Here is a 13,631-nt window from a genome sequence, read left to right on the forward strand (position 1 = left end):
CACCCACTGTGAAATTTGGTGGAGGATCAGTGATGATCTGGAGATGCTTCAGCAAGGTTGGAATTGGGCAGGTTATTCTTTGTGAAGGATGTATGAATCAAGCCACATACAAGGTTATCCTGGAAAAAACAGTTGATTCCTTCTGCTCAGGCAATGTTCCCCAACTCTGAGGACTGGTTTTTCCAGCAGAGCAATACGCCATTCCACACAGCTAGGTCAATCAATGTGTGGATGAAGGACCAGCACATCATATCCCTGTCATGGCCAGCTCAATCTCCAGACCTGAACCCCATTGAAAACCTTTAGAATGTAATCAAGAGGAACATGGATAGTCACAAGTCATAAAACAAAGAACTGCCTAAATTTTTGTACCAGGAGTGGCATAAGGTCAACCAAAAGCAGTGTGAAAGACTGGTGGAAAGCATAACGCATGTAAGCTGTGATTAAAAATCATGGTTATTATACAAAATATTGATTTCTGAACTCTTCCTGAGTTAAAACATTAGTATTGTTGTTTCTAAATTATTATGAACTTGTTTAAGCATTATTTGAGGTCTGCAAGCACTCTGCATTTTTTTGTTATTTTGACTATTTCTCATTTTCTGAAAATAAACACAAAATTTAGTGCTTGGAAATTCAAAGACATGTTGTCAGTAGTTTATAGAATAAAAGGGCAATTTACATTTTACTCAGAAATATACCTATAAAGAGAAAAATCAGCCAAACTGAAAATTTTGCAGTGGTTTCTTAATTTTTGCCAGAGCTGTATGTGTATAGCCCCAGGACAACTCTGGGACAGCCTACATCAGAGACTTAACAGCAAAAGGTACTGTGGAAAATGTAAACGGGGTTCCCCAGTAGTCGAATCCATTTCCTCTAGGGGCCAGGCATAATGATTTGTTGTGTCGTGGGAACAAAGTGAAATGACAGTTGATGGGTTTGTAACTAATAAGTCATGTCAGACTAACTTAATTTCCTTCTATGACGGTATCACTGATTGGGTGGATCAAGGAAATGCTGTAGATATAGTATATCTTGACTTCAGCAAAGCATTTGACAAAGTCTCTCATACAATCCTTATTGAAAAAATGATTAAGTATGGAATGGACAAGGCAACTGTTAGGTGGATTCATAACTGGCTTAGTGATCGGACCCAAAGAGTGGTCGTAAATGGCTGCACATCCAGTTGGAAGAATGTCTCAAGTGGGGTACCACAGGGCTCTGTCCTGGGCCCTGTATTGTTCAACATCTTTATCAACGATTTAGATGAAGGAATTGAGGGTAAACTGATTAAATTTGCTGATGACACAAAGCTAGGAGGGATAGCTAATACTAGAGAAGAGAGAGAGAGGATTCAAAAAGATTTAAATAAACTGGAGAAGTGGGCAGCAACTAACAGAATGGTTTTTAACAGGGAGAAATGCAAAGTACTACATCTGGGCAATAAAAATGGAAAAAGCATATATAGAATGGGAGGAATAGGGCTAAGTGACAGCACATGTGAAAAAGACTTGGGTATACTAATAGATCACAGACTGAATATGAGTCAACAGTGTGATGCAGCAGCAAAAAAGGCAAATGCAATTCTAGGATGTATTAACAGAAGCATACAGTCTAGATCACGTGACGTCATTATTTCCCTCTACTCCTCTTTGGTCAGACCTCATCTGGAATATTGTGTCCAGTTTTGGGCACCACATTTTAAAAAAGACATCAACAAACTGGAGCAAGTTCAGAAAAGAGCGACCAGAATGGTGACCGGTCTGCAAACCCTGTCTTATGAGGAAAGGTTGCAGGATTTGGGAATGTTTAGTTTGCAAAAGAGAAGACTGAGAGGAGACTTAATAGCTGTCTACAAATATCTAAAGGGCTGTCACATTGTAGAAGGATCAACTTTATTCTCATTTGCACAAGGAAAGACTAGAAGCAATGGGATGAAACTGAATGGGAGGAGACACAGATTAGATATTAGAAAAAACTTTTTGACAGTTAGAGTGATCAATGAGTGGAACAGGCTGCCACGAGAAGTGGTGAGTTCTCCTTCAATGGAAGTCTTCAAACAGAGGCTGGACAGACATCTGACTGGGATGATTTAGCGAATCCTGCTTTGAGCAGGGGGTTGGACCAGATGGCCCAGGAGGTCCCTTCCAACTCTACGATTCTATGATTCTATGACAGGTGACAGAGCGCCTCCTCAAGGCCCAAGAGGAAAAATCCAGGGGATATAATCGGGCAGCTCGAGTGAGACAATTTAGGCCACAGGGGAAAGCAAGTTCCTCACCCAATGGCAGGGTCCCTATAAAGTGGTGGAAAAGGTGTGAGGGGTTAACTATAAAGTACACCGACCAGGGAAAAGGACGAGCTTTGCCATATATTACTGCAACCTACTAAAACCCTGGGAGGGTAGGGACCTGCTCATAACTCCCTGCTGATTGGTCCAGTCAGAAGCTAACATTGCGGGTGCCAAAGTGGCAGGAACGTGGTCGCCTTCCAAAGATCAGCACAGCTGAAAATTGGTACCTAAAAATAGTGGCAGGTTCTTGGAGTTACTAACTCACCCTTGTGTGATCAAGTATGAGCCTCACGTTTGGATCAATTTAAAGCCCTGTAGGCTCTGTGTTTTGGCAGATGGTGCCAATCCCAGGCTTTGGGCCAGGAAAGGGGTTATGTAGCATGAATCCCTATAGACTTTTACAGGAGAGAAGACTGTATATGTCATCTAATTTGAGCCTAGACTGAGGAGTGCAGCAGGTTCTTCTCTGTGAATGAACATGAACAAGATTGTTTCTATTTGCAAAATAGTGGTAGATTGAAACAAAGCTGCATGAGTCACTATGTACACAGCACTGACAAACAGACTGAGCTGTGGGCAGGAATCCTTGGCAGGATCCACATAACACGTCCTTAGGATCTAATCTTCATCATCACTTACTTCCATTGTTCCCGACAATAAAGTTGACATTTGGTCCAAATTGGAACGGTCCCAGCATCGCATGGCACATGAAGTTCTTCAAGGAAATGCTTTCAATAATGCCAACTTCAGCGGTGCTCTGCTAAAACACGATCGCATCAATACAGAACGCTCTCCTTTATGGAAAGCTAATATCAATAGCGACATTGTTCACTTCCTCATCCCCCTCCAGGAAAACTTTTCTCTATATGTAATGGCTAAAAAAACCCAAAACAAAACACAACACAACAGACCAGAGTATTACTTGCCCACCCCAGGTCCAGGGCCGAGTCTACACTGCTGCCAAGTTCTCCATCGACATTGCTGCAGCCAATCACTGAGCTCAGCTAATCATTTTGTCTATATTACTTGAGCTGCTCAGCTCAATGTCACTAGTATAGGAAATCAACGGAGACAGAGGCATCGTAGGAGAAACGCCTCTGGACCCAGGAAGGGTGAGTAATAACCTTGCTTATTTTAACAAGGAACTGTGCATATAGGGAAATGTTTACAGAAAGAGGACAACCCCTTTAAATGTTGACCGTTGCTTCAACAATCATAAGCTTATTATTTTGCAAACATAACCATCATCAGAAATACTTTCTTTACCACAATTATCTTTTTTTCAGTGAAAAATTCCTCCAAAGCTATTCCTACTAGTTAGTGATGAGGAAAGTGCTTTCTATTCGCCTTCACATCAAATTGGGCGCTCGGGTACGCGCCGAGTATGGGAGTTGACATCGGGCGCTCGGGTACGCGCCGAGTATGGGAGTTGACATCGGGCGCTCGGGTACGCGCCGAGTATGGGAGTTGACATCGGGCGCTCGGGTACGCGCCGAGTATGGGAGTTGACATCGGGCGCTCGGGTACGCGCCGAGTATGGGAGTTGACATCGGGCGCTCGGGTACGCGCCGAGTATGGGAGTTGACATCGGGCGCTCGGGTACGCGCCGAGTATGGGAGTTGACATCGGGCGCTCGGGTACGCGCCGAGTATGGGAGTTGACATCGGGCGCTCGGGTACGCGCCGAGTATGGGAGTTGACATCGGGCGCTCGGGTACGCGCCGAGTTTGGGAGTTGACATCGGGCGCTCGGGTACGCGCCGAGTATGGGAGTTGACATCGGGCGCTCGGGTACGCACCGAGTATGGGAGTTGACATCGGGCGCTCGGGTACGCACCGAGTATGGGAGTTGACATCGGGCGCTCGGGTACGCACCGAGTATGGGAGTTGACATCGGGCGCTCGGGTACGCACCGAGTATGGGAGTTGACATCGGGTGCTCGGGTACGCACCGAGTATGGGAGTTCACATCGGGTGCTCGGGTACAGCCCTGCATGTTTCGCGGCTGTTAGACAGCCCAAAAACAAATTGCGGGGATTGCCTGTGTACTCAAGTACCCGATATAAACTTGAGGATCACAAAAACTGGAACACAGCTCAGATATTATCACATGCTATATAGGATTGTACATTCACCGCATCTTAGATATCCAGATATGCAAACGATAAGCCATGAAAACTGTATGGAATAAGCAAAGGAACGAAGCGCTTGTACTCACGGACTGAGATTCCCCGTTCATGTAGGTAGAAGCCTGGGCTTCATGATCGTCGTCAGCTCGCGCTCTCTTCCCATTTCCAGCTGTGTTCAGTGGACTCGATTCCTTTCTTTTAACCATTGCTCATGAAGCAATAAAAATAATTTGAAAAAAAAAATCTCTGCAAATGACAAAAACCACAAAAGTTCTCTCAATGCTGGTTCATCTACCATGTATAAGACATCACATACACTGTAAGACCGAGCTTGCCCCATAGCAGCCCGCAACCCCCAGTAATAGCAGCAGCGTCTCCTCAGTAGAAGATCCCTTGCTTGCAGTATGATCAGATGCAGGGACTCCTATATCTTAGCAGTAGAGACAGCAAAAATCACCCAGCAGTGATAGCAGAAAGATCTCTCTTCCCTCTCGCTACTTAGCAAAAGTAGCAGAATAGCCCCCAACTCCATCTTCCCATCTAAACCCCTGACATTGTAAGAGCGGGGGTCTCTTCTTTCTAAGATAAATAGCAGTAAGAACCTCACTTTTCCCCAGCGCAGATTCCATCCTCCAAGATTACATGAGGAGGAATATTGTAGGATTCCGACGGCCACAGATTACAGATAGGGACTGTAATCATTGCTGCAGCCCCTACCTGAAACAAAGTGTCATCGATGACGCTGATTTCCCGGGGCTGGGCTAGTCCCTGGGCACAGTGACAGTGCGCTCTCTCCCCAGCTCAGATCAATAGTAATAAGCCGGTACCTGAACGTGTTGTCAGAATACCCGGCGTGCAGAGCCCAGCGATGCCACAGCAAGTGACATCACCAGTCTCTGCATACCGGGTATTCTGAAAAGGAGCTCTGTTGCCAGCTCGATACTACTGATCTGAGCTGCTAAGAGAGTGCACTGTCACTGTGCACATTGCGCAGGGACTAGCCCAACCATGAGGCTTCATTTGAGTATCATAGCACGCCCTGGTGGTACTCAAACGAAGCATCATCAAACAGTACAAAAAAGAAAGAAAAGCAGGACAGTGTACTTAGGGAAGGATATGGAATTTTTAATTCAATTATATCAGAAAATAGTTAAGATTATGGAATTAAGTAGAAAGGGATTTAGGAGGAAGATTCCTTTGGACTTTGGTCCACTGCTCTAAATACATGAAAAAGTGTGATCTTTATAGAACTAAAAAGGTCTGTGGCTTTATAATATTTGCTTTACATTTTAGTTGGAACACGTTAGCAGAGTTGTGCCGCGGATAGCAAGAATGGCAGCAGGTAATATTTTCCTCGCTATGGCATTTCAGAATAAAATATAGCTGAAGATCTGGCCGACCTGGAACCAAAGAAGCCGAGCGACGACCCCATCTTACCCCTACCACCACGGCAGGTGACTGACAGGGCGCCCCCTATAGACTTGTCAATGGCCTGCAGCAGCGCTGGGAAGAGCCAGCCTGGTGAGGGGGGGGGGACCTGTGCCTGGTAAGGTTGGTTTCCGGACAGATCTTCCATTTTCTGGCTGAAGCTCTTGCCGCCCATATTTTTGGCAATATGAATCAGCTGACAGGGTCCATCAAAGACCTCGGCTTGCTTGTCAGTGAATGGAAACAGAAGGGACAGGCTTTAGGAATTCATGTCTAGAGCTCTGCTCGCACCACACAAATGGTTTCCATTCACTGTCAGCAAGCAGAAAGGAGGAAACCTGTGACACAAGGCAGCCACGCACGCCTGGCCGGTGTCAATGGGGGTCAGTAACACATTTTGGGGGGCGGCAGGAGGTCCCAGTGGTCGGCACCAAACAACCTGATTATTAGGACACAGGGATGAAACTGTCTAAATGATGATCTGTCCGCTGCCCATACAAACAAATCACAAGGCAGCTTTCATCTTGTATACTACTCCTGCAAAATGAAAGCTGCCTTGTGATTGGTTTCTATGAGCACCTGAGGTAAAATTCATACACGTGACTTTCCCGCCCAGTCATGTACACAGTAGTGTAAGCACAGGACACTTACCGGCCCGTTATACCGACACTCACCTCCGCTACTGGCTCCGCGGTGACACAACCCGCACACGGGACCCCTGCGGTGCGCAAACACAACAGACCCCCAACCTGCCTCACAGAGACAGCACAGGAAGCGGGATTCCAGACCCCGCCTACCTGCCGCGGACAAACAGCTGGAAATACGTCATCAGCCGTCCCGCGCTGTGCAGCCGCTAGGGGGCTAGCTGTGTGTTATGACTGTGTCTGCGATCCCGGCGGCCATGTTTGTGGAGTCCTAAGACCTTTCTGTAGGCGGGGGACTCCATACTCCGCCTACCTGCCGCGGACCAACAGCTGGAAATACGTCATCAGCCGTCCCGCGCTGTGCAGCCGCTAGGGGGCGAGCTGTATGTTACGACTGTGTCTGCGACTCGGCGTCCATGTTTGTGGAGTCCTAAGACTTTTCTGTAGGGAAAGTGCTATATGATGCTACAGTCAGAAAGTGACAGAGATCACAGTGTGAGAAAAACAGGAGGCCGAAGTTGGTTTCTTATTCTGCAATTTTTTCTTTTCTGTTTTTTTATAGGTTTAACAGCAAAGAGTAATCATCACAATAATAACATACAATGCAGCGAGGCGCCCTGATGGGAATACACTTAAAAACAGCTACTAAAACGATAAAACTGGCACAAAAATGCGCATCAAAGTGGGCACCGAAGGGCGTTAATCAAAGGGTTAAATAACTTTGGGCCACTGATCTCACACTGCAGACATATAGAACAGGGAGCCCCACATCAAACCCAGGACCCTCCAGCTTGGCCCAAATGGGGTCGGGGCATCAGAATCGGCATCAAAGTGGGCCGACAGTCGATTCACAGATTTGAATAAGTGATGTTTCTAAGAGGTTAAATGACTTTGGGCCACTGATCTCACTCTAAGAATACACAGATAGTGATGCCCTCATCAAACCCAGGTCCCTCCATCCTGGACCAAAGTCATTTAACCCCTTAAAAAACATCGGTTGCTTATTCAAATCGGTGAAAATTGGCTGTTTGCCCACTTTGATGCCAGTTCTGATGCCCAGTACCCATTTGGGCCAAGCTAGAGGGAGCTGGGCTGGATGCGGGGCATCACTATCTGTGTATTCATAGTGCGAGATCAGTGGCCCAAAGAAGTTTAACCCCTTAAAAACATCAGTTACTTATTCAAATGGACAAAATCGACTGTCGGCCCACTTTGATGCCAGTTCTGGTGCCCAGACCCCATTTAGGCCAGGCTGGAGGGTCCTGGGTTTGATGTGGGGCTCCCTGTTCTATATGTCTGCAGTGTGATATCAGTGGCCCAAAGATGCTTAACCCTTTGATTAACGCCCTTCGGTGGCCACTTTGATGCCCACTTTTGTGCCAGTTTTATGGGTTTTGTAGCTGTTTTTCAGTGTATTCACATCAGGGCGCTTCGCTGCATTGTATATTATTATTGTGATGACTATTTTTTGTTGTTAAACCTATAAAAAACTGAAAAGAAAAAATTGTCAAATAAGAAACTGACAAATAAGAAACCAACTTCAGCCTGGTGTGAAAAAGACACTACGTAAGAAGTGCTGAGCACTCCGGTATCTGTGCCCCTTTATTATTGTATTTGCTCCTTTTTGGGGGGTGTTTTTCACCTGTTTTTTATTTCACCGTATTGTTTAGTAATTTGTGCCTTTATAAAAGTTTCTTTTCATATAAGCTCATCATTGGGAGCAAAGATTTTAGTTTCCGGATGTTTTTTTTTGCCCTGTTCATCATTTGCGACATTGTTTAAAAAAAGTTGCACATTTTTTTGCGCGAATACCCCCCATCCCACCCGAGATGATTTTATAGAACTTCTATTGACAGAACGCAATAAAACGTCACAAAAAATGGACAATTTTTATTTTGCGCACCGTTCAAGAACGGATGACAGCGTGCCAAAGAATGATGAATTGAGAGCAACATATCAAGCGTCGGCGAAGCGCGCGAATCCTCCCTCCCACGCGGCGACAGTCACAGGGGCCCTGATGACGGGCAGCGACAGCAACAATCACACAGAACGGAGTTTATTTATTTGTAATACAATTGTTTTTATTAAAGGAAGAAAACATTAAACATAGACCCGATACAATGTGTAGGGAAAGATGGAAAAGAAAGAAAACTTCTAATGGTAGAATTGTGTGCAGTCAGTGCTGAAGGTTATATAGCAGAAATGTAAAACAAAAAATCCAATTGTTTTTATTACAAAAATAGAAAAAATGAAAATATATATGTATACTATCATAGATTATAAGCTATCTAATAATATAAACATTTCCATACATAGCTATGAGTATGTTGTGGATAGATCTGCATATATTTTTACATATATAAATAAAATACATTAATAATATATGTCTTGTCTGCCCTTATTCACACAGACGTCAACTTTGACACATGATAAGGTTATCAATACTAGACAGTGTTTTTGCTTTTTTTTATTAATTATATATGTGTACATTATAAAGAAGTGTACATATATTATAAAGATGTGTATATATATATATATATATTATAAAGATGTGTATATATGTATATATATATATATTATAAAGATGTGTATATATATATTATAAAGATGTGTATATAGTACAAAGATATATATGCATATAATGGAGATGTGTGTATATATATATTATGGAGATGTATGTATACATATATATAACTAGATGGTGGCCCGATTCTATCGCATCGGGTATTCTAGAGTCTCTGTTAAAATAAAAAATCGTGATATACTCACCTTCCGACGGCCCCAGGACTCTTTCTCTCCTCTCCACGCTCCCGGCATCTTCCGGTCCCAGTAATGCTTAGCGCGAAACACCGCTGATGACGTCGCGCTCTCGGGAGAGTGATGTCGTCTCCGGCCCTTCTCGCTAAGCATTACTGGGACCGGAAGATGCCGGGAGCGTGGTGAGAGGAGGGACAGAGTCCGGGGGTCATCGGAAGGTGAGTATATATAACTATTTTTTATTTTACCAGAGACTCTAGAATACCCGATGCGATAGAATCGGGCCACCATCTAGTATATTATACTCCTGTAACACCCGGAGCTGCTGTCACTGTTCTGCTGTTACCTAATGTACTGTACTCCAGTTACAGCCAGAGCTGCAGTCACTGTTCTGCTGTTACCTAATGTATTGTACTCCAGTTACACCCAGAGCTACTGTCACTGTTCTGCTGTTATCCAATATATTGTACTCCAGTTAATCCCAGAGCTGCAGTCACTGTTCTGCTTTTACCTTATATATTGTAGTCCAGTTACACCCAGAGCTGCAGTCACTGTTCTGCCTTTACCTAATGTATTTGTACTCCAGTTACACCCAGATCTGCAGTCACTCTTCTGCTGTTACCTAATGTACTTCTGTTACATCCAGATCTGCAGTCAGTGTTCTGCTGTTACCTAATGTATTATACTCCTGTTACAGCCAGAGCTGCAGTCACTGTTCAGATCTTACCAAATGTATTGTACTCAAGTTACACCCAGAGCTGCAGTCACTGTTCTGCTGTTACCTAATGTATTGTACTCCAGTTACACCCAGAGCTGCTGTCACTGTTCTGCTGTTATCTAATGTATTGTACTCCAGTTAATCCCAGAGCTGCAGTCACTGTTCTGCTTTTACCTAATGTATTGTAGTCTAGTTACACCCAGAGCTGCAGTCACTGTTCTTCTGTTACCTAATGTATTGTACTCCAGTTACACCCAGATCTGCAGTCACTCTTCTGCTGTTACCTAATGTACTCCTGTTACACCCAGAGCTGCAGTCACTGTTCTGCTGTTACCTAATGTAGTGTACTCCAGTTACACCCAGAGCTGCAGTCACTGTTCTGCTGTTACCTAATGTATTGTAGTCCAGTTACACCCAGAGCTGCAGTCACCGTTCTGCTCTTACCTAATGTATTATACTCCTGTTACAGCCAGAGCTGCAGTCACTGTTCTGCTGTTACCAAATGTATTGTACTCAAGTTACACCCAGAGGTGCAGTCACTGTTCTGCTGTTACCTAATGTATTGTACTCCAGTTACACCCAGAGCTGCTGTCACTGTTCTGCTGTTATCTAATGTATTGTACTCCAGTTAATCCCAGAGCTGCAGTCACTGTTCTGCTTTTACCTAATGTATTGTAGTCCAGTTACACCCAGAGCTGCAGTCACTCTTCTGCTGTTACCTAATGTACTCCTGTTCCACCCAGATCTGCAGTCACTGTTCTGCTGTTACCTAATGTAGTGTACTCCAGTTACACCCAAATCTGCAGTCACTGTTCTGCTCTTACCTAATGTAGTGTACTGCAGTTACACCCAGAGCTGCAGTCACCATTCTGCTGTTACCTAATGTAGTGTACTCCAGTTACACCCAGAGCTGCAGTCACTGTTCTGCTGTTACCTAATGTATTGTACTCCAGTTACTCCCAGATCTGCAGTCACTGTTCTGCTGTTACCTAATGTTTATACTCCTGTTACAGCCAGAGCTGCAGTCACTGTTTAGATCTTACCTAATATATTGTACTCCAGTTACACCCAGAGCTGCATTCACTTTTCTGCTGTCTCCTAATGTATTGTACGCAAGTTACACCCAGAGCTGCAGCCACTGTTTTACTATTACCTAATTACCTAATGTATTGTACTCCAGAATATGTACAGGACTGTGCCTGTAGTATAATGAGCGACGCAGCAGTGATGCCTTTAATGTAATGTGCCTGTACAATAAGCAATGCGGCTGTGTTGCCACGATGACTAAGCAACTGTCGCTGATTCTTCATCTACTATATAATTGTCTAATTCTGTCTGTCTGTAATGGAAATCCCACCTCGCTAATTGGTCGCGGCAGTTAGGCCGCGACCAATTAGCGAGGTGGGATTTCCATTACAGACAGACAGAATTAGACAATTATATAGTAGATGAAGATTTATATAGTGTATATATTATGGAGATGTATGTATATTATAAAGCTGTGTGTGTACATATATACAGTTGTGGCCAAAAGTATTGACACCCCTGCAATTCTGTCAGATAATACTCAGTTTCTTCCTGAAAATGATTGCACACACAAATTCTTTAGTATTATTATCTTCATTTAATTTGTCTTAAATGAAAAAACACAAAAGAGAATGAAGCAAAAAGCAAAACATTGATCATTTCACACAAAACTCCAAAAATGGGCCAGACAAAAATATTGGCACCCTCAGCCTAATACTTGGTTGCACAACCTTTAGCCAAAATAACTGCGACCAACCGCTTCCGGTAACCATCAATGAGTTTCTTACAATGCTCTGCTGGAATTTTAGACCACTCTTCTTTGGCAAACTGCTCCAGGTCCCTGATATTTGAAGGGTGCTTTCTCCAAACTGCCATTTTTAGCTCTCTCCACAGGTGTTCTATGGGATTCAGGTCTGGACTCATTGCTGGCCACCTTAGAAGACTCCAGTGCTTTCTCTCAAACCGTTTTCTAGTGCTTTTTGAAGTGTGTTTTGGGTCATTGTCCTGCTGGAAGACCCATGACCTCTGAGGGAGACCCAGCTTTCTCACACTGGGCCCTACATTATGCTGCAAAATTTGTTGGTAGTCTTCTGACTTCATAATGCCATGCACACGGTCAAGCAGTCCAGTGCCAGAGGCAGCAAAGCAACCCCAAAACATCAGGGAACCTCCACCATGTTTGACTGTTTTTTCCTTTGAATGCCTCTTTTTTTCTCCTGTAAACTCTATGTTGATGCCTTTGCCCAAAAAGCTCTACTTTTGTCTCATCTGACCAGAGAACATTCTTCCAAAACGTTTTAGGCTTTTTAAGGTAAGTTTTGGCAAACTCCAGCCTGGCTTTTTTATGTCTCTGGGGGTAAGAAGTGGGGTCTTCCTGGGTCTCCTACCATACAGTCCCTTTTCATTCAGACGCCGACGGATAGTACGGGTTGACACCGTTGTACCCTCGGACTGCAGGGCAGCTTGAACTTGTTTGGATGTTAGTCGAGGTTCTTTATCCAACATCCGCACAATCTTGCGTTGAAATCTCTTGTCAATTTTTCTTTTCCGTCCACATCTAGGGAGGTTAGCCGCAGTGCCATGGGCTTTAAACTTCTTGATGACACTGCGCACGGTAGACACAGGAACATTCAGGTCTTTGGAGATGGACTTGTAGCCTTGAGATTGCTCATGCTTCCTCACAATTTGGCTTCTCAAGTCCTCAGACAGTTCTTTGGTCTTCTTTCTTTTCTCCATGCTCAATGTGGTACACACAAGGACACAGGACAGAGGTTGAGTCAACTTTAATCCATGTCAACTGGCTGCAAGTGTGATTTAGTTATTGCCAACACCTGTTAGGTGCCACAGGTAAGTTACAGGTGCTGTTAATTACACAAATTAGAGAAGCATCACATGATTTTTCGAACAGTGCCAATACTTTTGTCCATCCTCTTTTTATGTTTGGTGTGGAATTATATCCAATTTGGCTTTAGGACAATTCTTTTTGTGTTTTTCATTTAAGACAAATTAAATGAAGATAATAATACCAAAGAATTTGTGTTTGCAATAATTTTCAGGAAGAAATTGAGTATTATCTGACAAAATTGCAGGGGTGTCAATACTTTTGGCCACAACTGTATACTGTATATATTAAGGATATGTACAGTTAGGTCCATATATATTTGAACAAAGACAACATTATTCTAATTTTGGTTCTAGATATTACCACAATGAATTTTAAACAAAACAATTCAGATGCAGTTGAAGTTCAGACTTTCAGCTTTCATTTGAGGGTATCCACATTAAACTTGGATGAAAGGTTTAGGAGTTTCAGCTCCTTAACATGTGCCACCCTTTTTTTAAAGGGACCAAAAGTAATTGGACAGATTAAATAATTGTAAATAAAATGTTCATTTCTAGTACTTGGTTGAAAACCCTTTGTTGGCAATGACTGTCTGAAGTCTTGAACTCATGGACATCACCAGACGCTGTGTTTCCTCCTTTTTGATGCTCTGCCAGGCCTTCACTGCGGTGGTTTTCAGTTACTGCTTGTTTGTGGGCCTTTCTGTCTGAAGTTTAGTCTTTAGCAAGAGAAATGCATGCTCAATTGGGTTGAGATCAGGTGACTGACTTGGCCATTCAAGAATATTCCACTTCTT

General features: G+C 43.7%; 1 protein-coding gene across 2 annotated transcripts in view; it reads right to left on the reverse strand.

Annotated features, from left to right (window-relative positions):
- The window catches only part of SMC6 (structural maintenance of chromosomes 6), a 165,164-nt gene extending 158,427 nt beyond the window's left edge, over nt 1-6,737 (reverse strand). Inside the window, exons 1-3 of one of the 2 annotated variants that reach the window (XM_073568268.1) lie at nt 6,522-6,737; nt 4,509-4,665; nt 2,933-3,050 (exon numbers count right to left, since the gene is read on the reverse strand). In XM_073568268.1, the coding sequence (XP_073424369.1) occupies nt 2,933-3,050; nt 4,509-4,625 (235 nt within the window). In that variant the 5' untranslated portion in view covers nt 4,626-4,665; nt 6,522-6,737. Of the gene's footprint in view, nt 1-2,932; nt 3,051-4,508; nt 4,666-6,498 lie in introns of both variants that reach the window. The other variant, XM_073568269.1, reaches the window with a different exon arrangement.
- Nucleotides 6,738-13,631: the final 6,894 nt, after the last annotated feature.

The sequence above is a fragment of the Dendrobates tinctorius genome, unplaced genomic scaffold, assembly GCF_039654945.1.
Source record: "Dendrobates tinctorius isolate UK_male_01 unplaced genomic scaffold, ASM3965494v1 ptg000021l, whole genome shotgun sequence".
In the NCBI taxonomy this organism is placed as follows: Eukaryota; Metazoa; Chordata; class Amphibia; order Anura; family Dendrobatidae; genus Dendrobates; species Dendrobates tinctorius.